Source organism: Oncorhynchus tshawytscha, linkage group LG08, assembly GCF_018296145.1.
Source record: "Oncorhynchus tshawytscha isolate Ot180627B linkage group LG08, Otsh_v2.0, whole genome shotgun sequence".
NCBI lineage: Eukaryota > Metazoa > Chordata > Actinopteri > Salmoniformes > Salmonidae > Oncorhynchus > Oncorhynchus tshawytscha.
The window spans coordinates 3,886,496-3,913,409 of NC_056436.1; the positions used below are offsets into that span (position 1 = coordinate 3,886,496).

At 47.9% G+C, this 26,914-nt stretch overlaps 1 protein-coding gene across 3 annotated transcripts in view; it reads left to right on the forward strand.

The window, feature by feature from the left end:
• LOC112255833 (protein numb homolog) overlaps window positions 1-26,914 on the forward strand; it is a 90,145-nt gene that overhangs the window by 13,291 nt on the left and 49,940 nt on the right. For 2 of the 3 annotated variants that reach the window (XM_042325087.1, XM_042325090.1), the window contains exon 2: window positions 20,335-20,470. In XM_042325087.1, the coding sequence (XP_042181021.1) occupies window positions 20,345-20,470 (126 nt within the window). In that variant the 5' untranslated portion in view covers window positions 20,335-20,344. Of the gene's footprint in view, window positions 1-20,243; window positions 20,471-26,914 lie in introns of those variants that run through there. The other variant, XM_042325088.1, reaches the window with a different exon arrangement.

A 26,914-nucleotide genomic window follows, 5' to 3' on the forward strand; every position in this document is an offset into this window, starting at 1 on the left:
TGTGTGTGTGTGTGTGTGTGTACCTGTCATAGCTGTGTGTGTGTGTGTGTGTGTGTGTGTGTGTACCTGTCATAGCTGGTGTGTGTGTGTGTGTGTGTGTACCTGTCATAGCTGGTGTGTGTGTGTATGTGTGTGTGTACCTGTCATAGCTGGTGTGTGTGTGTGTGTGTGTGTGTGTACCTGTCATAGCTGGTGTGTGTACCTGTCATAGCTGGTGTGTGTGTGTACCTGTCATAGCTGATACCTGGTGTGTGTGCGCATGTGCAACTGTCAAAGCTGGTGTGTGTGCAACTGTCAAAGCTGGTGTGTGTGTACCTGTCATAGGCTAAACAGAACCACCTGTGTGTTGTCTGGTCCTGGTGGTGGCTGGGTTCTGCTGCAGTCACCACCACGAGCCTGCACGTTGCCGTGGTAACATTGCAGCGGTTGCTGGGTGACTTGGTGATGAGAGCATTTTGACCCAGTGTTCAGAATGATGCCCAGACATATGGAGAGAGCTTGGTGTTCTCTCCAGCGCGCGCGCGCACACACACACACCAGGGTTTCCATTAGGAAAATGCGGCACCGGACATTTTTGACCGGCAGCGTTTTAATTTACCGGACCCATAATGCATTGGGTGAGTAACCTGATTAGGGCGTCCACCCAGAGTGCTCAGAATAACAGAACTTTAAGATTTTAGGTTATGGTCATTCATCTTAACCGAACATGCGACTCCCGTAATGAAGCAGCCAATAAAAACCCCATCTTCAACCTGGAGCTCAACATGATGACATGGTGGGAGGGACACCTCCATCCTCAACCTGGAGCTCAACATGATGACATGGTGGGAGGGACACCTCCATCCTCAACCTGGAGCTCAACATGATGACATGGTGGGAGGGACACCTCCATCCTCAACCTGGAGCTCAACATGATGACATGGTGGGAGGGACACCTCCATCCTCAACCTGGAGCTCAACATGATGACATGGTGGGAGGGACACCTCCATCCTCAACCTGGAGCTCAACATGATGACATGGTGGGAGGGACACCTCCATCCTCAACCTGGAGCTCAACATGATGACATGGTGGGAGGGACACCTCCATCCTCAACCTGGAGCTCAACATGATGACATGGTGGGAGGGACACCTCCATCCTCAACCTGGAGCTCAACATGATGACATGGTGGGAGGGACACCTCCATCCTCAACCTGGAGCTCAACATGATGACATGGTGGGAGGGACACCTCCATCCTCAACCTGGAGCTCAACATGATGACATGGTGGGAGGGACACCTCCATCCTCAACCTGGAGCTCAACATGATGACATGGTGGGAGGGACACCTCCATCCTCAACCTGGAGCTCAACATGATGACATGGTGGGAGGGACACCTCCATCCTCAACCTGGAGCTCAACATGATGACATGGTGGGAGGGACACCTCCATCCTCAACCTGGAGCTCAACATGATGACATGGTGGGAGGGACACCTCCATCCTCAACCTGTGCTCAACATGATGACATGGTGGGAGGGACACCTCCATCCTCAACCTGGAGCTCAACATGATGACATGGTGGGAGGGACACCTCCATCCTCAACCTGGAGCTCTCTCTGTTCAACATGGTGGGAGGGACACCTCCATCCTCAACCTGGAGCTCAACTCTGTTCAACATGGTGGGAGGGACACCTCCATCCTCAACCTGGAGCTCTCTCTGTTCAACATGGTGGGAGGGACACCTCCATCCTCAACCTGGAGCTCTCTCTGTTCAACATGGTGGGAGGACACCTCCATCCACATCATGAAGCTCTCTCTGTTCAACATGATAACATGGTGGGAGGGACACCTCCATCCACATCCTGAAGCTCTCTCTGTTCAACATGGTGGGAGGGACACCTCCATCCACATCCTGAAGCGCTCTCTGTTCAACATGGTGGGAGGGACACCTCCATAAATGGACCCACAAAACAATGTAGCCAACAGGGATCTTGATCCAGGAAAGGATTGAATGTCTCTTCTGTAACCATGAAGCTTGATCTTGACATTTTTTAAAGTGTTTAAAATCATACCGTCAATATTTTGAAATACCCTGATTAAATTATATCTCCCATTCCTACTTTAAAGCTCTGTACAACATGATAACCAGCCAAACGCTAAGCCGTGCCCACGGACGTTAGTTTCTTCTCCTCAATGAATCTGGATCTGAGAACCTCCCCAGCCCTTCACCGAATCATGCAAACACATTCGGGCCGTCTGATTGGTCCAGAAACTAATGACTAATGGGGCCAGAGCCAGAACACAAATGGGTAAAGTGGGAGTTGAAAAATGTGCCATTGGCTTTGATTCTCTGATTGGTTAAAGACGATCCAATCGCTGATTACTTTGTTTTGTACAATGCCTCTCATGTCCCAAAATCGCCACAAACAAATTAAATGTGACCCGATTCAGGAAACTACGCGTATGTCGCAAGTCACGACTTCACAGGAGAGCCACTTGAATGTAAAAAATATATTTTAAAATCAAAATGTGTTTTTTGGCAGAAATGCTTTCTTGAACATGAACTTTCATGTGCCTTAACAAACTTGTATGCCATCTGTAAATACGAATACAATTGTTAAATTACGATCCTTGTTTGTTAAGCCATAGACAAAGGGAGAGCGCAACCTTCACACTCGTCATGATTGGCTGAGATAATGAGTGGGCTGGACATGCCGAGAGAGGAGTTCGGATTGGTCTGCCATATTGAAGGCTTCTATTTGAACTCGTCAGTCTGTGTTGGTAATCCTGTCGAACGTGTCTTTAAAAAAATATATATTTTGTAGTGGACCTGCATAAGTGTTGTTCTCCACTTTCTGGAGGACTGAGTTTTGAAATCAGTGGAATTAGAGTATGATAACTAAGGAGATGGAGGAAACACCGGTCTCTGGATTACATCTTCAAACTAAGGGCAACCGTGGCATGGCATTCCTGACAGGGAGACGCGTCCTTGATGCATGTTGATGGATACAGGTAAGATAATGTAGCAAGCTAATGCTAGACTTTCAAATATTACACGTTTCTAATTTTGACAGAAAGTGGCCTGTGTCTGGTTTCTCTGTCCTGTTAATGTTGACGCAGCCTGTGTCTGGATTCTCTGTCCTGTTAATGTTGACGCAGCCTGTGTCTGGATTCTCTGTCCTGTTAATGTTGACGCGAATAATAGTTATACATGTGCTTTATGAGTAGTGAGTGATCCCAGGGTGCTTTATGGCTGGTGAGGGATCCCAGGTTGCTTTGAGTAGTGAGTGATTCTAGGTTGCTTTATGAGTAGTGAGTGACCCCGGGGGCGCTTTGTGAGGTGAGTGACCCCGGGGGCGCTTTGTGAGTGGTGAGTGACGCCTGGGGGCGCTTTGTGAGTGGTGAGTGACGCCCGGGGGCGCTTTGTGAGTGGTGAGTGACGCCCGGGGGCGCTTTGTGAGTGGTGAGTGACGCCCGGGGGCGCTTTGCATTTCCTGCACTCAAATGTAGCGGTGGAGAAAGTACCCAATGGTCATACTTGAGTAAAAGTAAAGATACATTAATAGAAAATGACTCAAGTAAAAGTCACCCAGTAAAATACTACTTGAGTAAAAGTCACCCTGTAAAATACTACTTGAGTAAAAGTCACCCAGTAAAATACTACTTGAGTAAAAGTCACCCAGTAAAATACTACTTGAGTAAAAGTCACCCAGTAAAATACTACTTGAGTGAAAGTCACCCAGTAAAATACTACTTGAGTAAAAGTCACCCAGTAAAATACTACTTGAGTAAAAGTCACCCTGTAAAATACTACTTGAGTAAAAGTCACCCTGTAAAATACTACTTGAGTAAAATTCTAAAAGTATTTGTTTTTAAATACTTTAGTATCAAAAGTAAAAGAATAAATCATTTCAAATTCCTTATCAAACCAGATGGCACCATTTAAAAAAAAAATTACGGATAGCAAGGAGCACGCTCCAACACTCAGACATCCATTTACAAACAAAGCATTTGTGTTTAGTGAGTCCTCCAGATCAGAGGCAGTAGGGAGGACCAGGGATGTTCTCTGTTTAGTGAGTCCTCCAGATCAGAGGCAGTAGGGAGGACCAGGGATGTTCTCTGTTTAGTGAGTCCTCCAGATCAGAGGCAGTAGGGAGGACCAGGGATGTTCTCTGTTTAGTGAGTCCTCCAGATCAGAGGCAGTAGGGAGGACCAGGGATGTTCTCTGTTTAGTGAGTCCTCCAGATCAGAGGCAGTAGGGAGGACCAGGGATGTTCTCTGTTTAGTGAGTCCTCCAGATCAGAGGCAGTAGGGAGGACCAGGGATGTTCTCTGTTTAGTGAGTCCTCCAGATCAGAGGCAGTAGGGAGGACCAGGGATGTTCTCTGTTTAGTGAGTCCTCCAGATCAGAGGCAGTAGGGATGACCAGGGATGTTCTCTGTTTAGTGAGTCCTCCAGATCAGAGGCAGTAGGGATGACCAGGGATGCTCTCTGTTTAGTGAGTCCTCCAGATCAGGGGATAGGGAGGACCAGGGATGTTCTCTGTTTAGTGAGTCCTCCAGATCAGAGGCAGTAGGGATGACCAGGGATGTTCTCTGTTTAGTGAGTCCTCCAGATCAGAGGCAGTAGGGATGACCAGGGATGTTCTCTGTTTAGTGAGTCCTCCAGATCAGAGGCAGTAGGGATGACCAGGGATGTTCTCTGTTTAGTGAGTCCTCCAGATCAGAGGCAGTAGGGATGACCAGGGATGTTCTCTGTTTAGTGAGTCCTCCAGATCAGGGGCAGTAGGGATGACCAGGGATGTTCTCTGTTTAGTGAGTCCTCCAGATCAGAGGCAGTAGGGATGACCAGGGATGTTCTCTGTTTAGTGAGTCCTCCAGATCAGGGGCAGTAGGGAGGACCAGGGATGTTCTCTTGATAAGTGTGTGAATTGGACCATTTTCTTGTCCTGCGAAACATTCAAAATGTAATAAGTACTTTTTGGGTGTCAGGGGAAAATGTATATTATTTTCTTCAAGAATGTAGTGAAGTAAAAGTAGTCAAAAATATAAATAGTAAAGTACAGATACCCCAAAATGTACTTAAGTAGTACTTTAAAGTATCTTTACTTCAGTACTTTACACCACTGCTCAGTAGAGATCATTTCTACACTGCCATGTAGGACTGCACGATATGGACAAATAATCTAGGACTTATTTTTAACCAAATGTTGCAATTGAGATTTGACTTGCGAATTAGAGCAAAACTGTTGGAATCGTGGAAATAAAAATGACTTGTCTAATTCTATAGTTAGAATATGATACTGGGAACTTTGAATACAGTGTTTGAGATGACAACGAATTCAAATGCTAGGGAGGAGTTATTGTGACAGGGTAGGAACTAAAGTGTTGATAAGTGTTTCCTAGGGGACCCTATATGCGTTGGCTACATTGCATGTTTTCTCTTAGCTACTTCATGTAGCTAACATATTCTTGCTTTGCATATTCCTCTTGGATTTAGAAGACACTTTAGCAAAAACAACATGCTGATTTAGGTCTACACCATCACTGGTATTACCAGGCTGTATTAGCTAGTAAGCTAAGCTTGCTCTGACTCAGTACATTTATTAGCTAGCTAGCTACTAGCATTAGCGGCTAACAATTAGCATCTCAAGATTTAGGGCAACATGCTAAGAAAAGGCAAACTAGCTGTTTGCGGATGTAAGAAACACAAGCTAGTAGTGTAGTTACAGAACGCTAGTGGATTTATATTAAGAAGCAACGTTGTTGCATGTGCTGCGTTGACCATGCACACTGAACACAAGTGTCTCGTGGGCGAGGAACATCAAATGCACTCCTTGAGTGACAGGGGGCGTGGCTAGGTCAGTGTGGAAAGAGAGGAGAGCGATGACTCAAGTAGCGAAGTAAACTATAAAAATGGACATTGCACATGGCGTGTCACATTTAACAAATCAAACATTCAAATACCGGTATAGAAGGTAAAGTGAAAACCCAAACCAATTACCATAAAATACGGTATACCTCCCAGCCTTAACAGACAGTCAACAAAGTAATTTTTTATTTTGTTACATCCATTCAAATGATAATAGTACCTCACAGTATTTTGAAATATCTTTCCAACACTTTCCCCCTTGATTATCTGTGTCGATAATAAATAGGCTATGGACATGTGGCATTCAGTTTCCTCTTCCTGCTGTATCATGTCTGTCCCATTCATACTGTCCTTGTCAACTCATTATCTGATAGCCTACTTTCAGAAAGCCAAAGGTAGGCCTAGGTTTTTAAAATGCGTTTTAAGAAAAGGACAAGTATTTTCTTTTGTATCTGACATAAGAATCAAACTCTCCTGTCCTGATGTGATCTGGGTAAAGGCCTGTTTTCAGTAGTTTAGGCTACATTATGTCTCTCCTGTCATAATCTGGTATAAGGCCTGTTTTCAGTAGTTTAGGCTACATTATGTCTCTCCTGTCCTGTCATAATCTGGGTAAAGGCCTGTTTTCAGTAGTTTAGGCTACATTATGTCTCTCCTGTCCTGTCATAATCTGGGTAAAGGCCTGTTTTCAGTAGTTTAGGCTACATTATGTCTCTCCTGTCATAATCTGGTATAAGGCCTGTTTTCAGTAGTTTAGGCTACATTATGTCTCTCCTGTCATGATGTGATCTGGGTAAAGGCCTGTTTTCAGTAGTTTAGGCTACATTATGTCTCTCCTGTCATGATGTGATCTGGGTAAAGGCCTGTTTTCAGTAGTTTAGGCTACATTATGTCTCTCCTGTCATAATCTGGTATAAGGCCTGTTTTCAGTAGTTTAGGCTACATTATGTCTCTCCTGTCATGATGTGATCTGGGTAAAGGCCTGTTTTCAGTAGTTTAGGCTACATTATGTCTCTCCTGTCATAATCTGGTAAAAGGCCTGTTTTCAGTAGATTAGGCTACATTATGTCTCTCCTGTCATAATCTGGTAAAAGGCCTGTTTTCAGTAGATTAGACTACCATATGTCTCTCATGCTGGTGTTCTCTCTGAAGAACATATGCTACTGCCGTGGAATGATTTCAGCAACAGGGTTTGTGACGTTATGCCAATATTTCAGGAAAAGTGGGAGGAAACCCATTGGACTTAATTTGAATGGTCTCTCAAGGCCCAGGACCTCAGACCAGCGTCTCTCAAGGCCCAGGACCTCAGACCAGCGTCTCTCAAGGCCCAGGACCTCAGACCAGCGTCTCTCAAGGCCCAGGACCTCAGACCAGCGTCTCAAGGCCCAGGACCTCAGACCAGCGTCTCTCACGGCCCAGGACCTCAGACCAGCGTCTCTCACGGCCCAGGACCTCAGACCAGCGTCTCTCACGGCCCAGGACCTCAGACCAGCGTCTCTCACGGCCCAGGACCTCAGACCAGCGTCTCTCACGGCCCAGGACCTCAGACCAGCGTCTCTCCCAGGCCCAGGACCTCAAGGCCCAGACCTCAGACCAGCGTCTCTCAAGGCCCAGGACCTCAGACCAGCGTCTCTCAAGGCCCAGGACCTCAGACCAGCGTCTCTCAAGGCCCAGGACCTCAGACCAGCGTCTCTCAAGGCCCAGGACCTCAGACCAGCGTCTCTCAAGGCCCAGGACCTCAGACCAGCGTCTCTCACGGCCCAGGACCTCAAGGCCCAGGACCTCAGACCAGCGTCTCTCAAGGCCCAGGACCTCAGACCAGCGTCTCGGCCCAGGACCTCAGACCAGCGTCTCTCACGGCCCAGGACCTCAGACCAGCGTCTCTCACGGCCCAGGACCTCAGACCAGCGTCTCTCAGGCCCAGGACCTCAGACCAGCGTCTCTCAAGGCCCAGGACCTCAGACCAGCGTCTCTCACGGCCCAGGACCTCAGACCAGCGTCTCTCACGGCCCAGGACCTCAGACCAGCGTCTCTCAAGGCCCAGGACCTCAGACCAGCGTCTCTCAAGGCCCAGGACCTCAGACCAGCGTCTCTCAAGGCCCAGGACCTCAGACCAGCGTCTCTCAAGGCCCAGGACCTCAGACCAGCGTCTCTCACGGCCCAGGACCTCAGACTAGCGTCTCTCAAGGCCCAGGACCTCAGACCAAGGCCCAGGACCTCAGACCAGCGTCTCTCAGGCCCAGGACCTCAGACCAGCGTCTCTCACGGCCCAGGACCTCAGACCAGCGTCTCTCAAGGCCCAGGACCTCAGACCAGCGTCTCTCACGGCCCAGGACCTCAGACTAGCGTCTCTCACGGCCCAGGACCTCAGACCAGCGTCTCTCTCACTGTGGTTTATTTAAGCAGTAATATTTTCCTGACACACTCCTCTTCACTGATGGCCTGGGGGTTGAGGTTGCTTGGTGTGACACAACTTTGACTTCTGTTGTTTTATTCAGGAGAACAGCTGACTCTCACCGGGGCTTCTGTAGTTGTTATAGGAGAACAGCTGACTCTGCCACCGGGGCTTCTGTAGTTGATATGGGAGAACAGCTGACTCTGTCACCGGGGCTCTCTTTGTGCAGGAAATGTCCTTTTATCAGCTATTTTTAAAGAGGTGCTGAGGAGACAGGAATTCTGGGCTCAGCATGATTTAGAAATTCTGATTTAGCAATTTCTGTCTCTGGCCCACCATCCTAACAGGCAGGCCAAGTGTGTGTGTGTGTGTGAGAGTGAGAGCCAGGTCACAGGCAGGCTGGAGGTAGCATGACTGTTGTCCCAGCAGGAAGTTCCTGTTGTACTCTGTTCTCTTATCACTCCTGCTGCTAAACACACACTCACACACACACTCACTCGCACTACTTATTGTCATTACTTGTTTCCCCTAGAACAGCCATTCCCAAACTGGGGTATGCCACCTGCCTGGCCCAGTTCCTGGTATATGTCCGTCACGTTTATGGGAGGTCAATTAAGAGAGACAACCTCTTCCGCAAACCACTGGAAACCAGGAGGTGCACTGCAGCATCCACCTAGAGGCTCTTGCTGCCAAGGGAATGACTGACAGCTTGAAAGATGTTTTGGACATTACAGTGAAAATGATTAACTTTAACTTCTTGACGCAACAGGAGAGGATATTTTTAAAGTACTGGACAGCTTTGTGACATCAAATGGACTTTGGTGGTCAAGATGTGTTGGTATCTGTACTAATGGGCGTAAAAGCCATGACAGGGAGACATAGTGGAGTGGTAACGCGCGTGCAAGAAGTTGCTCCCGACGCCACCTGGGTACACTGCAGCATTCACCTAGAGGCTCTTGGGTACACTGCAGCATCCACCTTGAGGCTCTTGGGTACACTGCAGCATCCACCTAGAGGCTCTTGGGTACACTGCAGCATCCACCTAGAGGCTCTTGGGTACACTGCAGCATCCACCTAGAGGCTCTTGCTGCCAAGGGAATGACTGACAGCTTGAAAGATGTTTTGGACATTACAGGGAAAATTATTAACTTTAACTTCTTGACGCAACCCATCTCGTTAGCGGGATAATTTATCAGCAACCGCTGAATTGCAGAGCGCACATTCAAATAATATTCTAAAAATATCTAAAAATATTTATATTCACGAAATCACAAGTGCAATATAGCAAAACACAGCTTAGCTTTTTGTTAATCCACCTGTCGTGTCAGATTATGAAAATATGCTTTACATCCAAAGCAATCCAAGCGTTTGTAAGTTTATCGATAACTAGACAAAACATTATGAACACCTAGCATCAAGGTAGCTTGGTCCCGAAAATCAGAAAAGCAATAAAATGAATCGTTTACCTTTGATCTTTGGATGTTTTCACTCAAGAGACTCCCAGTTACACAACAAATGTTGTTTTGTTCCACAAAGATTATTTTTATATCCAAAATGCCTCTGTTTGTTTGGCACGTTATGTTCAGAAATCCACAGGCTCGAGCGGTCACGACATCGCAGACAAATTCCAAATAGTATCCGTAATGTCCACAGAAACATGTAAAACGTTTTTTTATAATCAATCCTCAGGTTGTTTTTAAAATATATAATCGATAATATATCAACCGACAGTCTCTTTTTCAGTAGGAGAGGGAGAGTCAATGGCTGCCCCACTGTGTTGTGCAAGCAAAACTCATGTGAACACTCAGCTATCCACTGACGCAATGTTATCTTTCTCGCTCATTTTTCAAAATAAAAGCCTGAAACTATGTCTGAAGACTGTTGACACCTTGAGGAAGCGATAGGAAAATGAATCTGGTTGATATCCCTTTAAATGGAGCGAAGGCAGGCTATGGAACAACATGGAGCTTTCAAACTAGAAGCCACTTCCTGGTTTGATTTTTCTCAGGTTTTTTTTTGCAGGTTTTCGCCTGCAATATCAGTTATGTTATACTCAGACAATATTTTGACAGTTTTGGAAACTTTAGTGTTTTCTATCCTAATCTGTCAATTATATGCATATTCTAGCATCTGGTCCTGAGAAATAGGCAGTTTACTTTGGGAATGTTATTTTTCCAAACATAAAAATAGTGCCCCGTAGCTGAGAGGTTAATGCAAGGCCCCTGAACTCTCGTGTATTTTCTGCACTATGCAATGATATGGGCCACGACCATGTAACCGTTTTACAACATACTGAGGTGCTGGTTATCAAGGGGCAAAGTATTGACACTTTTTTTTTTAAATCGAGAGAAGAGCTTAAAGTTTTCTTTACTGACCATCATTTTCACTTCTCTGACCGCTTGGATGATGACTAGTTTCTCACACGACTGGCCTAGCTGGGTGATTGTTTTTTCTAGCCTGAATAATCTGAATCTAGGATTACAGGGACTATATTGAACTATATTCAATGTGCGGGACAAAATTGAGGCTATGATTAAGAAGTTGGAGCTCTTCTCTGTCTGCATTAACAAGGACAACACACCAGTCTTTTTGTGTGTGCAAATGAACTCAAGCTTACCGACAAATGTGATATAGCGTGGATTTGTTATCCCTTTCATGACCTCCAGTCCACTTACCAATATCTGATCAAGAGAGACTCATCCAAATTGCAACAAGCGGTTCTGTGTAAATTGAATTGAATCAGAAGCCACTGCCAGATTTCTGGATTGTGCTGCACTCAAGAGTTTCTTGCCTTGGCAAATTGCGCCGTTATGATGCCCTTTGCAACCCTGTACCTATGTGAGAGTGGTTTTACGGCCCTCACTAGCATGAACACTAAATACAGACACCCTCTCCAATACAACTCAACATTTATAGAGTTGTTTGCATCCTTTCAAACACACCCTTCTCATTAACCTGTGGTGAGTTATTCACCATTTTTGATGAACAAATAAGGTTTTATATGTAAGATGGTTAAATAAAGAGCAAAATTATTGATTTATTATATTATTATATTATTTGTGCCCTGGCAGAGGCCCCGAGGGGGGGTGGCTGCGTGGCAGAGGCCCCGAGGGGGGGTGGCTGCGTGGCAGAGGCCCCGAGGGGGGTGGCTGCGTGGCAGAGGCCCCGAGGGGGGGGTGGCTGCGTGGCAGAGGCCCCGAGGGGGTGGCTGCGTGGCAGAGGCCCCGAGGGGGTGGCTGCGTGGCAGAGGCCCCAGGGGGTGGCTGCGTGGCAGAGGCCCCGGGGGGGTGGCTGCGTGGCAGAGGCCCCGAGGGGGGGTGGCTGCGTGGCAGAGGCCCCGAGGGGGTGGCTGCGTGGCAGAGGCCCCGAGGGGGTGGCTGCGTGGCAGAGGCCCCGAGGGGGGTGGCTGCGTGGCAGAGGCCCCGAGGGGGGTGGCTGCGTGGCAGAGGCCCCGAGGGGGGGTGGCTGCGTGGCAGAGGCCCCGAGGGGGGGTGGCTGCGTGGCAGAGGCCCCGAGGGGGGGTGGCTGCGTGGCAGAGGCCCCGAGGGGGGGTGGCTGCGTGGCAGAGGCCATACAGTGCATTCGGAAAGTATTCAGACCCCTTGACTGTTTTTACATTTTATGTTACAGCTTTATTCTAAAATGGATTAAGTTTAAACATTTCCTCATCAATCTACACACAATACCCCACAGTGACAGCAAAAACAGAAATACCTTATTTACATAAGTATTCAGACCCGCAGAAATTAAGCTCAGGTTCATTGTTTCCATTGATCATCCTTGAGATATTTTTACAACTTGATTGGAGTCCACCTGTGGTAAATTCAATTGACTGGACATGATTTGGAAAGGCACACCCCTGTCTATATAAGGTCCCACAGTTGTCAAGTGCATGTCAGAGCAAAAACCAAGTCATGAGGTCGAAGGAATTGTATGTAGAGCTCCAAGACAGGATTGTGTCGAGGCACAGAGAGAGAATTTATTTTTATTTATTTTACCTTTATTTAACCAGGCAAGTCAGTTAAGAACAAATTCTTATTTTCAATGATGGCCTAGGAACAGTGGGTTAACTGCCTGTTCAGGGGCAGAACGACAGATTTGTACCTTGTCAGCTCGGGGGTTTGAACTTGCAACCTTCCGGTTACTAGTCCAACGCTCTAACCACTAGGCTACCCTGCCGCCCCAGTCAGAGAAGGGCTTTGGTCAGGGAGGTGACCAAGATCCCGATGATCTGCGGGTGAAAGACGGTCCGGATCTGCAGGAGAGCACACAAATCTTTCATTAGGCGGGACATAAACTCAGTACCTTGGTCTGTCAGAATCTCCTTTGGGATGCCCACCCGGCTAAAGAGGTGGAACAGCTCCTGGGCGATTCCCTTGGATACCGCCGCTCATAGGGGAATGGCCTCGGGATACCGGGTGGCATAATCTACTAATACCAGGATGTACTAGTGTCCTTGTGCTGTTTTTACCAGGTGTCCATGGCGATGCGTTCAATGGGCACCCTGGTGATTTTAAAAATATTTATTTGATCTTTAACTAGGCAAGTCAGTTAAGAACAATTTCTTGTTCATGGGCAGAATGACAGATTTGTACCTTGTCAGCTCGGAGATTTGATCTTACAACCTTTCGGTTACTAGTTCAATGCTCTAACCACTAGGCTACCTGCCGCCCCGGTAGGGGGACCAGTGGGTTTCGGGAAATGTGCTTTTGGGGCAGTGATTTGATACTCCGGGCAGCTGCGACAATAGTCTTCCGCGGCCCTCCTAATCCCGGGCCAGTGGAACCGGGTGGCGATTCATTCCCGGGTCTTCTCCATTCCTAGGTGCGCCCCCTACAGGTGGGTGTGGGCCAGCTGAAGAAGGGTTCCCACGTAGCATCGAGGAAGCAACAATACCTCTCGAAGTTCCCCCTGTTGGCGTGACACCTGATACAAAAAGTTATTCTTGATTTGGAAATGGGGGTACCGCCAGTCACTCACCCCCAGAAGTAGCTGTCCATCCACCGCTATCACTTGGGCTCCGGCGTCTTTCAAGTTCGAATCCTCCCACTGGGCAGTCCCAAATTGTCCCCACAGTTGGCTCCCAGCGGGTATTTCGACTGGCCCCTTGAAATTGAGGAGGGGGAGGCTGAGCTCCTCCTCCAGTGGTTCCCCATGGGGTTCGTGTTCTGGTGCCGCCTCCAACTCCGTAGATATAGGTTGGTCAACCACTTGCTTCTGGGCTGCACAGGCGATGGTTCATCCTCACTCTAATCTTCGGCCGGCTCGTACCTTTTTCCTCAGCTTGTTTCTGCTACAAGCTTGGCAGAGCTTGGGGAGAAACTCCCCAAATACAGGTGTGCCAAGCTTGGCAGAGCTTGGGGAGAAACTCCCCAAATACAGGTGTGCCAAGCTTGGCAGAGCTTGGGGAGAAACTCCCCAAATACAGGTGTGCCAAGCTTGGCAGAGCTTGGGGAGAAACTCCCCAAATACAGGTGTGCCAAGCTTGTAGCATACCCAAGAAGACTCAATGCTGTAATCGCTGCCAAAAGATGCTTCATCGAAGTACTGAGTAAAGGGTCTGAATAGTTCATTTATATATATATATATATATATAACATTTGCACACAAATAACATTGCTTTTGCTTTGTCATTATGGAGTATTGTGTGTAGATTGATGAGGGGGGGGAAAAATAATGTAATCATTTTCAGAATTAGGTTGTAACGTAACAAATGTGGAAAGAGTCAAGGGGTCTGAATACTTTCCGAAAGGCACTGTATTTCAGCAAAATGGTAGCACTATACTGCCCTGCTGATCCTTAACCCCCTGAACTCTATCCCTGGTCTCTGTAGTTTCCACCATAGCCTCTGACCCTTGTGTCACTCTGCCCCGTGTCCCCTGGTAATTGTAGTTCCCACCTTGACCCTTGTGTCACTCTGCCCCGTGTCCCCTGGTAATTGTAGTTCCCACCTTGACCCTTGTGTCACTCTGCCCCGTGTCCCCTGGTAATTGTAGTTCCCACCTTGACCCTTGTGTCACTCTGCCCCGTGTCCCCTGGTAATTGTAGTTCCCACTCTACCCTGCTGTGTGTAGTTAAGCTAGCCCAGGTTTATGTAACACCTCTCTTCCTTTACGTAACCAGCCCAGTGCTGAGCATGCCGGAAAATTGGATTACCGCGGTAACGACGTTTCTCATTCTTTCATGTGTGTCTCCTCTCCAGAGCTACTATCCCGACCATGTTCCACCTTGACTTAGTGTTCTCTCTGTGTGTGACGTCACTGGGCCGTGGGTTACTATGTAGGCGTGATTTGTGGGTTTGACGCTGATACCGTGTTTTGTGTCAATGGCTTCTAAGATACGCTGTAATATGTTGGTTTGCTGGTTTTGTGTTGCAGTGCAAGACTGCAGTGTCCTGAGTCAGACACACGGACAGAATACTGTAGACGGTGCTAGCAACTAGCCAGGGAGTTCTGAGTCAGACACACGGACAGAATACTGTAGACGGTGCTAGCAACTAGCCAGGGAGTTCTGAGTCAGACACACGGACAGAATACTGTAGACGGTGCTAGCAACTAGCCAGGGAGTTCTGCAGAGTTGTTAAATGTTCTCTCTCTTCCTCTCCCTCCTCTCTCTTTCCCGCTCTTCCCTAGGATCCTTCTGTAGGGTTTAATCAGTTTTACATTCCTGGGAGATTATTGAAATAGTACTGGGCTGTGTACAGGACATCTGCAGCAGTGCTATAGCTACTCTCTGCTCTGCTCCCTCTCTCCCTTCCTCCCTCTTTCTCAGTCCTCTTCTCTTTCGTTCCCTCTGATCAGTGAAGTAGTGAAAGTTCATGTCTGTTTGTCAGTCAGTAAGGATGGTATGGTGTGAGAGCATGATCCAGTACTCTGTCTCTCTCTCTGTGTGTCTCGTGCCCTCTGTCTCTCTCTCGGTGTGTCTCGTGCCCTCTGTCTCGCTCTCTCCACCCCCCCTTCTCTGTCCTGGTGGGAGCCCCAGTCTTAAAGGCCCCTCAGTACTGGGCTTATTAAGAGGAGAGTCCTCCTCATGACTGTAAACTCTCTGGGGCTATGACAGCTCCTGCAGGGCTTGATTTGTGTACTTTACCAGGCTGCCCTGTACACCACTGTACCAGGCGGTGCTGCGCCGTACACCACTGTACCAGGCGGTGCTGCGCCGTACACCACTGTACCAGGCGGTGCTGCGCCGTACACCACTGTACCAGGCGGTGCTGTGCCGCACACCACTGTACCAGGCGGCGCTGCGCTGTACTCGGCTGTGCTGTACTAGGTGCTGTACAGAGAGAGTCAGCGGGAGGAGGAGCGAGTGAGAGAGAGAGAAAGTATGCAAGCTGTTACCAGTCAATAACGTGGCCTAGTGGTTGGATAAGACAGGTGGTAACATTACAAGATGTCCAGGGTTCAGAGGTCATGGGTTTGTTGTGGCAGAGAAGCTGTGTTTACTTGTCCTCCCCTCTTCATGGCTTTTTCTGCAGTGACAGGCGCCTGCCTAAGCTCTGCAGTGAGCTGAGACATGATATGACCTAAATAAACAAGTGTGGAGAGGGAGCACGGGGGAGGGAGGGGGGAGCGGGCGGAAAGGAGCGAGGGAGAGGGAAGCAAGGGACCGAGCGGGAGAGAGGGCAGGGCGATCCCAATGCTCTAACCACTAGGCTACCTGCCGAAATTGAGCACAGGTGCACCCTGTTTCCACTGATCATCCTTGAGATGTTTCTACAACTTGATTGGAGTCAACCTTTTGGTAAATTTAAATTGATTGGACATGATTTGCAAAGGCACACACCTGTCTATATAAGATCCCACCGTTGGCAGTGCATGTCAGACCATTATGTTTTTCAAATTTGCAAAAATGTCTAAAAACAAATTTATATGTTATATTATATATGTCATAATGGGGTGTGTGTGTGTAGATTGATGAGGGGTTTAATCAAATTTTTTGAATGTAGCGTAACAAAATGTGGCAAAAGTCTGAACTTTCCAAAAGCTCTGTACATACATTCATTTATTCACATGCAACAACAAACTGAACGTACAGTTTCCTAAACACAAAGCCAAGCCACGACTTAAACCCAGGCTGATGAAAAATAGCCATTGCCCTCTAGTGCAGAACCTGACATGATCTGCTTTCAGAAACCCTGTTAAGAGGGTCTGTAAGTGATCACGTTTGCCGCGATTTCAGGTTTCTAACTAATTCATACTTTAGAAAAGTGGAGAAGAACCGTAGAAAGAAACACTAACAGGAAGCATTCATTGTAAATAAGGTTAAATAACGGTTAAATAACGGTTAAATAAAAAAAACGCTAACAGGAAGCACAGGGAAAACATGGCAGGTGAACAGAACTCATCCAGAGATCTGACTACTGACAGAAAGACATCAGATATCTGATGGCAAACATTTAGTAAGTGAATTACATCCAATAATAACTTCATCACCTCATGTGCTGCACAACAGAGACTCTCCAATAGATACAGAACTCTATGGGCTCTCCAATAGATACAGAACTCTATGGGCTCTCCAATAGATACACAACTCTATGGGCTCTCCAACAGATGCACAACTCTATGGGCTCTCCAACAGATGCACAACTCTATGGGCTCTCCAACAGATGCACAACTCTATGGGCTCTCCAACAGATGCACAACTCTATGGGCTCTCCAACAGATGCACAACTCTATGGGCTCTCCAACAGATGCACAACTCTATGGGCTCTCCAACAGATGCACAACTCTATGGGCTCTCCAACAGATGCACAACTCTATGGGCTCTCCAACAGATGCTGGGCTCTCCAACAGATGCACAACTCTATGGGCTCTCCAACAGATGCACAACTCTCCAACAGATGGGCTCTCCAACAGATGCACAACTCTATGCAGGGCTCTCCAACAGATGCTCTCCAACAGATGCACAACTCTATGGGCTCTCCAACAGATGCAGGGCTCTCCAACAGATGCAGGGCTCTCCAACAGATGCTCCAACAGAGGGCTCTCCAACAGATGCAGGGCTCTCCAACAGATGCAGGACTCTCCAACAGATGCAGGACTCTCCAACAGATGCAGGACTCTCCAACAGATGCAGGACTCTCCAACAGATGCAGGCTCTCCAACAGATGCAGGACTCTCCAACAGATGCAGGACTCTCCAACAGATGCAGGACTCTCCAACAGATGCAGGACTCTCCAACAGATGCAGGACTCTCCAACAGATGCAGGACTCTCCAACAGATGCAGGACTCTATGGGCTCTCCAATAGATACAGAACTCTATGCTCAGCAGCTCAGCTTTCTACCGTTGAGCTATTTACAAACAAACATGTGACTGGCTCAACAGTTCTGGGGAACTACAGTAAACTTCATAATGTGAAAATCAAAAGATATCAGCCAAGACCTCAGAACAAAAAATTGTAGACCTCCACAAGTCTGGTTCATCCTTGGGAGCAATTTCCAAACGCCACGCGAACTATTGTTTATACAGATGAACAAGTATAAACACCATGGGACCACGCAGCCGTCATACCGCTCAGGAAGGAGACGCGTTCTGTCTCCTAGAGATGAACATACTTTGGTGCGAAAAGTGCAAATCAATCCCAGAACAACAGCAAAGGACCTTGTGAAGATGCTGGAGGAAACAGGTACAAAAGTATCTATATCCACAGTAAAGCGAGTCCTATATCGACATAACCTGAAAGGCCGCTCAGCAAGGAAGAAGCCACTGCTCCAAAACCGCCATAATAAAGCCAGACTACGGTTTGCAACTACACATGGGGACAAATATTGTACTTTTTGGAGAAATGTCCTCTGGTCTGATGAAACAAAAATAGAACTGTTTGGCCTTAATGACCATCATTATGTTTGGAGGAAAAGGGGGATGCTTGCAAGCCGAAGAACACCATCCCAACCGTGAAGCACGGGGGTGGCAGCATCATGTTGTGGGGGTGCTTTGCTGCAGGAGGGACTGGTGCACTTTACAAACTAGATGGCATCATGTGGATATATTAAAGCAACATCTCAAGACATCAGTCAGGAAGTTAAAGCTTGGTCACAAATGGGTCTTCCAAATGGACAATGATCCCAAGCATACTTCCAAAGTTGTGGCAACATGGCTTAAGGACAACAAAGTCAAGGTATTGGAGTGGCCATCACAAAGACCTGACCTCAAACCTATAGAACATTTGTGGGCAGAACTGAAAACGTGTGTGTGTGTGTGAGCAAGGAGGCCTACAAGTTACGACTCAGTTACACCAGCTCTGTCAGGAGGAATGGGCCAACCAAAATTCACCCAACTTATTGTGGAAGGCAACCCAAAACGCTTGGCCCAAGTTAAACAATTTAAAGGCAATGCTACCAAATAGTAATTGAGTATATGTAAACTTATGACCCACTAAAAATGTGATGAAAGAAATAAACGCTGAAATAAATAATTCTATACTATTATTCTGACATTTCACATTCTTAAAATAAAGTGGTGATCCTAACTGACCTAAAACAGGGATTTGTTTTTTACTAGGATTAAATGTCAGGAGTTGTGAAAAACTGAGTTTAAATGTATTTGGTTAAGGTGTATGTAAACTTCCCACTTCCAACTGTATACACATGGTATACCGCCCAAGCCTTACGCACAGCCTCCACAAAGTGCAAGCAGGTATTATAAAAATACTATTTGTTTTTGATAATTCAATTATCAGTTGACTATTACATTAATTCAGGGTTTTGTTCATTATACCAAACTCAGGCAATATCAAATGTATTTATATAGCCCTTCTTACATCAGCTGATACCTCAAAGTGCTGTACAGAAACCCAGCCTAAAACCCCAAACAGCAAGCAATGCGGGTGTAGAAGCACGGTGGCTAGGAAAAACTCCCTAGAAAGGCCAAAACCTAGGAAGAAACCTAGAGGAACCAGGCTATGAGGGGTGGCCAGTCCTCTTCTGGCTGTACTGGGTAGATAGGAACCAGGCTATGAGGGGTGGCCAGTCCTCTTCTGGCTGTACTGGGTAGAGAGGAACCAGGCTATGAGGGGTGGCCAGTCCTAGAGATTATAACAGAACATATATATAGATTGTAAACCGGTTCCTCTGGTAACACTAGTCTACTAAATAAATATAATCTATTTTTTTTGCAGCCTATATTCGATTCTGGCATCCCTCTCTATTTCTCATAACTTAAATGTGCCACAAAGAGGAATATGTATCTTTGTATAGAACACACAACAAAAGCCAAGTGGCTAAATCATTACTGGTTTTGTTTGCAGAGGAAACGTGGACTGTTCCAGCGTCTTCAAAGCCTCCAGGGTTAAATATTTGTTCGTGTTTCATATGTTTTGGGGCGTCACGGCGATGATGACTACCGCGGAAACACTGGTTCTCTGCAACTTGACTGACTTCCTTCCCTACCGTAGAACACGCCCACAGGGTGGTTAGAGCTGTTGGTGTAATTCTTCCTGTCTTTTATCTAGTGGCATCCTCTCATACACTGCTCTCTCGCTCTCTCTCTTCTCTCGCTCTTGTCTCTTCTCGTGCCCATTCCCCCTCTCTCTTCTCGCTCCCTTTTCCCCCTCTCCCTTCTCGTGCCCTTTCCCCCTCTCCCTCTTTCCCTTCTCGCTCCCTTTTCCCCCTCTCCCTTCTCCGTGCCCCTTTTCCCCCTCTCCTTCTCGTGCCCCTTTTCCCCCTCTCCTTCTCGTGCCCCTTTTCCCCCTCTCCCTTCTCGTGCCCCTTTTCCCCCTCTCCCTTCTCGTGCCCCTTTTCCCCCTCTCCCTTCTCGTGCCCCTTTTCCCCCTCTCACTTCTCGCTCCCTTTTCCCCCTCTCACTTTTCCCCCTCTCACTTTTCCCCCTCTCACTTTTCCCCCTCTCACTTTTCCCCCTCTCACTTTTCCCCCTCTCACTTTTCCCCCTCTCACTTTTCCCCCTCTCCCTTTTCCCCTCCCTTTTCCCCCCTCCCTTTTCCCCCTCCCTTTTCCCCCTCCCTTTTCCCCCTCTCCTTTTCCCCCTCCCTTTTCCCCCTCTCCCTTCTCGCGCCCTTTTCCCCCTCTCTCCCTTCTCGCGCCCTTTTCCCCCTCTCCCTTCTCGCGCCCTTTTCCCCCCTCTCTCTCAGGAGGTCCAGGATGAATAAGCTACGGCAGAGTTTCAGACGGAAGAAAGACGTGTACGTTCCTGAGTCCAGCCGACCGCACCAGTGGCAGACGGACGAGGGGTCGGTCCGCAGGGGAAAGTGTAGCTTCGCAGTCAAGGTGACACACAGACACACACACGCACACAGACATGCATACATACACACATAGACACAGACACGCATACATACAGACACATACGCACACAGATACGCACACAGACACGCACACACACCACACACACACACACCACACACACACATAGACACACACACAGACACAGCACACACACCAACACATCCAGCACACACACCAACACATCCAACACACACACACAGACACACCAACACATCCAACACACACACACACACACAAACAGAGTAGCAGTCAGCAGCGCCTCTGCTCTAACAATCTGTAGCGAACACCCACACACCTCCCAACACTCCGGTCTGTCATTAATCAGACATTGGAACCATGCCTGGTCTACTGTTGTCTGGCTTACAGACATGATCTTGTTGTTGTTGTTTAAAAATATATATATTTTAAGGTATTTTATTGAATAGCACCTCTACGGCTATGCCCCACACCCCATGCATGCCAATACCACCGCAACAGCTATAGTATCAGTTCTGTGTCTGATAAGTAGTATGGAGCTGCGGCTTGGAGTATTGTTTCTTCGTCCTATGTTATGTTTTCTCAGTGAATTTGGTTGTTTTTGTTGTCCTGTTCAGAGAAATGAGTCATTGGAGTTGTTTAGGTTTACGTCCTAGCCTACATCCTGATATTAACACGTTCTGACCACTAGATGGTGCTGTTCCGGGTGGTAATGGGATACTTCACACACATTACATTGGTTTCATTACCCTGTCAGCAGTCAATGGACAAGGTATGACAGCAATCCATGCATTGGTTTTATTGTCCACTGTTTCGATTGGTATCTTTTTAATATTTGTGGCACAAATCCAATGCATGTCATTGGTATCTTATATTAGCATCACAATTCATGTCCAAATCAGCCTGAAGTATCTAACAATGGATCATATAACTCAATGGTGTGTGTGTGTGTGTGTAACAGGATTGGAGTGTGTGTGTGTGTAACAGGATTGGAGTGTGTGTGTGTGTGTAACAGGACTGGTGTGTGTGTGTGTGTGTAACAGGACTGGAGTGTGTGTGTGTGTGTGTGTAACAGGACTGGAGTGTGTGTGTGTGTGTAACAGGACTGGAGTGTGTGTGTGTGTAACAGGACTGGAGTGTGTGTGTAACAGGACTGGAGTGTGTGTGTGTGTGTAACAGGACTGGAGTGTGTGTGTGTGTGTAACAGGACTGGAGTGTGTGTGTGTGTGTAACAGGACTGGAGTGTGTGTGTGTGTGTAACAGGACTGGAGTGTGTGTGTGTGTAACAGGACTGGTGTGTGTGTGTGTGTGTAACAGGACTGGAGTGTGTGTGTGTGTAACAGGACTGGAGTGTGTGTGTGTGTGTAACAGGACTGAGTGTGTGTGTGTGTAACAGGACTGAGTGTGTGTGTGTGTAACAGGACTGGAGTGTGTGTGTGTGTGTAACAGGACTGGGTGTGTGTGTAACAGGACTGGACTGTGTGTGTGTGTAACAGGACTGAGTGTGTGTGTGTGTGTGTAACAGGACTGGTGTGTGTGTGTGTGTAACAGGACTGTGTGTGTGTGTAACAGGACTGGTGTGTGTGTGTAACAGGACTGTGTGTGTGTGTAACAGGACTGGAGTGTGTGTGTGTGTGTGTAACAGGACTGGTGTGTGTGTAACAGGTGTGTGTGTAACAGGACTGGTGTGTGTGTGTGTGTGTGTAACAGGACTGGAGTGTGTGTGTGTGTAACAGGACTGGAGTGTGTGTGTGTGTGTAACAGGACTGGAGTGTGTGTGTGTGTGTGTAACAGGACTGGACTGTGTGTGTGTGTGTGTGTAACAGGACTGTGTGTGTGTGTGTGTGTGTAACAGGACTGGAGTGTGTGTGTGTGTAACAGGACTGGAGTGTGTGTGTGTGTGTGTAACAGGACTGGAGTGTGTGTGTGTGTGTGTAACAGGACTGGGTGTGTGTGTGTGTAACAGGACTGGAGTGTGTGTGTGTAACAGGACTGGACTGTGTGTGTGTGTGTGTGTAACAGGACTGGTGTGTGTGTGTGTGTGTGTGTGTAACAGGACTGGAGTGTGTGTGTGTGTGTGTAACAGGACTGGAGTGTGTGTGTGTGTGTGTAACAGGACTGTGTGTGTGTAACAGGACTGGAGTGTGTGTGTGTGTGTAACAGGACTGGAGTGTGTGTGTGTGTGTGTGTGTGTAACAGGACTGGAGTGTGTGTGTGTGTGTGTAACAGGACTGGAGGACTGGTGTGTGTGTGTGTGTAACAGGACTGTGTAACAGGACTGGAGTGTGTGTGTGTGTGTAACAGGACTGGAGTGTGTGTGTGTGTGTAACAGGACTGTGTGTGTGTGTGTAACAGGACTGTGTAACAGGACTGTGTGTGTGTGTGTGTGTAACAGGACTGGAGTGTGTGTGTGTGTGTGTAACAGGACTGGGAGTGTGTGTGTGTGTAACAGGACTGTGTGTGTGTGTAACAGGACTGGAGTGTGTGTGTGTGTGTAACAGGACTGGAGTGTGTGTGTGTGTGTAACAGGACTGGAGTGTGTGTGTGTGTGTAACAGGACTGGAGTGTGTGTGTGTGTGTAACAGGACTGGAGTGTGTGTGTGTGTGTGTGTGTAACAGGACTGGACTGTGTGTGTGTGACTGTGTGTGTAACAGGACTGGAGTGTGTGTGTGTGTGTGTGTAACAGGACTGGAGTGTGTGTGTGTGTGTGTAACAGGACTGGAGTGTGTGTGTGTGTGTGTAACAGGACTGGAGTGTGTGTGTGTGTGTGTGTAACAGGACTGGAGTGTGTGTGTGTGTGTGTGTAACAGGACTGGTGTGTGTGTGTGTGTGTAACAGGACTGGAGTGTGTGTGTGTGTGTAACAGGACTGGAGTGTGTGTGTGTGTGTGTAACAGGACTGGAGTGTGTGTGTGTGTGTGAGGACTGGACTGGTGTGTGTGTGTGTGTAACAGGACTGGAGTGTGTGTGTGTGTGTAACAGGACTGGAGTGTGTGTGTGTAACAGGTGTGTGTGTGTAACAGGACTGACTGTGTGTGTGTGTGTGTAACAGGACTGTGTGTGTGTGTGTGTAACAGGACTGGTGTGTGTGTGTGTGTGTGTGTAACAGGACTAACAGGACTGTGTGTGTGTGTGTAACAGGACTGTGTGTGTGTGTGTGTGTGTAACAGGACTGGTGTGTGTGTGTAACAGGACTGTGTGTGTGTGTGTAACAGGACTGGTGTGTGTGTGTGTGTGTAACAGGACTGGTGTGTGTGTGTGTAACAGGACTGGAGTGTGTGTGTGTGTGTAACAGGACTGGAGTGTGTGTGTGTGTGTGTAACAGGACTGGAGTGTGTGTGTGTGTGTAACAGGACTGGAGTGTGTGTGTGTGTGTGTGTAACAGGACTGGAGTGTGTGTGTACAGGTGTGTGTGTGTGTAACAGGACTGGAGTGTGTGTGTAACAGGTGTGTGTGTGTGTAACAGGACTGGAGTGTGTGTGTGTGTAACAGGACTGGAGTGTGTGTGTGTGTGTGTGTAACAGGACTGTGTGTGTAACAGGACTGGTGTGTGTGTGTGTGTGTGTGTAACAGGACTGGAGTGTGTGTGTGTGTGTAACAGGACTGAGTGTGTGTGTGTGTGTGTAACAGGACTGGAGTGTGTGTGTGTGTGTGTGTGTAACAGGACTGGAGTGTGTGTGTGTGTGTGTAACAGGACTGGGTGTGTGTGTGTGTGTGTGTGTGTACAGGACTGGAGGACTGGTGTGTGTGTGTGTGTGTAACAGGAGGACTGTGTAACAGGACTGTGTGTGTGTGTGTAACAGGACTGGTGTGTGTGTGTGTGTGTAACAGGACTGGAGTGTGTGTGTGTGTGTGTGTAACAGGACTGTGTGTGTGTGTGTGTAACAGGACTGGAGTGTGTGTGTGTGTGTGTGTAACAGGACTGGACTGTGTGTGTGTGTGTGTGTGTGTGTAACAGGACTGTAACAGGAGTGTGTGTGTGTGTAGGACAGGACTGGAGTGTGTGTGTGTAACAGGACTGTGTGTGTGTGTGTGTGTAACAGGACTGGGTGTGTGTGTGTGTGTGTGTAACAGGACTGGAGTGTGTGTGTGTGTAACAGGACTGGACTGTGTGTGTGTGTGTGTGTAACAGACTGGAGTGTGTGTGTGTGTGTGTAACAGGACTAGTGTGTGTGTGTGTAACAGGACTGGTGTGTGTAACAGGACTGGAGTGTGTGTGTGTGTAACAGGACTGGTGTGTGTGTGTGTGTGTGTGTGTGTGTGTAACAGGACTGTGGTGTGTGTGTGTGTAACAGGACTGTGTGTGTGTGTGTGTAACAGGACTGTGTGTGTGTGTGTGTGTGTGTAACAGGACTGGTGTGTGTGTGTGTGTGTGTGTGTAACAGGACTGGAGTGTGTGTGTGTGTGTGTGACTGTGTGTGTGTGTGTAACAGGACTGGTGTGTGTGTGTAACAGGGAGTGTGTGTGTGTGTGTGTAACAGGACTGGTGTGTGTGTGTGTGTGTAACAGGACTGACTGGTGTGTGTGTGTGTGTGTAACAGGACTGGTGTGTGTGTAACAGGACTGGAGTGTGTGTGTGTGTGTAACAGGACTGTGTGTGTGTGTGTAACAGGACTGGACTGGAGTGTGTGTGTGTGTGTGTAACAGGACTGGAGTGTGTGTGTGTGTAACAGGACTGGAGTGTGTGTGTGTGTGTAACAGGACTGGAGTGTGTGTGTGTGTGTGTGTGTAACAGGACTGGAGTGTGTGTGTGTGTGTGTAACAGGACTGGAGTGTGTGTGTGTGTGTAACAGGACTGTGTGTGTGTGTGTGTAACAGGACTGGAGTGTGTGTGTGTGTGTGTGTGTGTGTAACAGGACTGGAGTGTGTGTGTGTGTGTGTGTGTGTAACAGGACTGGAGTGTGTGTGTGTGTGTAACAGGACTGGAGTGTGTGTGTGTGTGTGTGTGTGTAACAGGACTGTGTAACAGTGTGTGTGTGTGTGTGTAGGACAGGACTGGAGTGTGTGTGTGTGTGTGTGTAACAGGACTGGAGTGTGTGTGTGTGTGTGTGTAACAGGACTGGTGTGTGTGTGTGTGTGTAACAGGACTGGAGTGTGTGTGTGTGTGTGGTGTGTGTGTAACAGGACTGGTGTGTGTGTGTGTAACAGGACTGTGTGTGTGTGTAACAGGAGTGTGTGTGTGTGTGTGTAACAGGACTGGAGTGTGTGTGTGTGTGTGTAACAGGACTGGTGTGTGTGTGTGTGTGTAACAGGACTGGTGTGTGTGTGTGTGTGTAACAGGACTGGAGTGTGTGTGTGTGTAACAGGACTGTGAGTGTGTGTGTGTGTAACAGGACTGTGTGTGTGTGTAACAGGACTGGAGTGTGTGTGTGTGTGTAACAGGACTGGTGTGTGTGTGTGTGTGTGTAACAGGACTGGAGTGTGTGTGTGTGTGTGTAACAGGACTGTGTGTGTGTGTAACAGGACTGGTGTGTGTGTGTGTGTGTGTAACAGGGAGTGTGTGTGTGTAACAGGACTGGTGTGTGTGTGTGTGTAACAGGACTGGAGTGTGTGTGTGTGTGTGTGTAACAGGACTGGAGTGTGTGTGTGTGTGTGTAACAGGACTGTGAGTGTGTGTGTGTAACAGGACTGGAGTGTGTGTGTGTGTGTAACAGGACTGGAGTGTGTGTGTGTGTAACAGGACTGTGTGTGTGTGTGTGTGTGTAACAGGACTGGAGTGTGTGTGTGACTGTGTGTGTGTGTAACAGGACTGGAGTGTGTGTGTGTGTGTGTGTAACAGGACTGGAGTGTAACAGGTGTGTGTGTGTGTGTGTAACAGGACTGGAGTGTGTGTGTGTGTACAGGACTGGACTGGTGTGTGTGTGTGTGTGTAACAGGACTGGAGTGTGTGTGTGTGTAACAGGACTGGAGTGTGTGTGTGTGTGTGTAACAGGACTGGAGTGTGTGTGTGTGTGTGTGTAACAGGACTGGAGTGTGTGTGTGTGTAACAGGACTGGAGTGTGTGTGTGTAAGGACTGGAGTGTGTGTGTGTGTAACAGGACTGGAGTGTGTGTGTGTGTGTGTAACAGGACTGTGTGTGTGTGTGTGTAACAGGACTGGAGTGTGTGTGTGTGTGTGTGTGTGTGTAACAGGACTGGTGTGTGTGTGTGTGTAACAGGACTGGAGTGTGTGTGTGTGTGTGTAACAGGACTGGAGTGTGTGTGTGTGTAACAGGACTGGAGTGTGTGTGTGTGTAACAGGACTGGAGTGTGTGTGTAACAGGACTGGAGTGTGTGTGTGTGTAACAGGACTGTGTGTGTGTGTGTGTGTAACAGGACTGGTGTGTGTGGTGTGTGTAACAGGACTGGAGTGTGTGTGTAACAGGACTGGAGTGTGTGTGTGTGTGTAACAGGACTGGAGTGTGTGTGTGTGTAACAGGACTGTGTGTGTGTGTAACAGGACTGGAGTGTG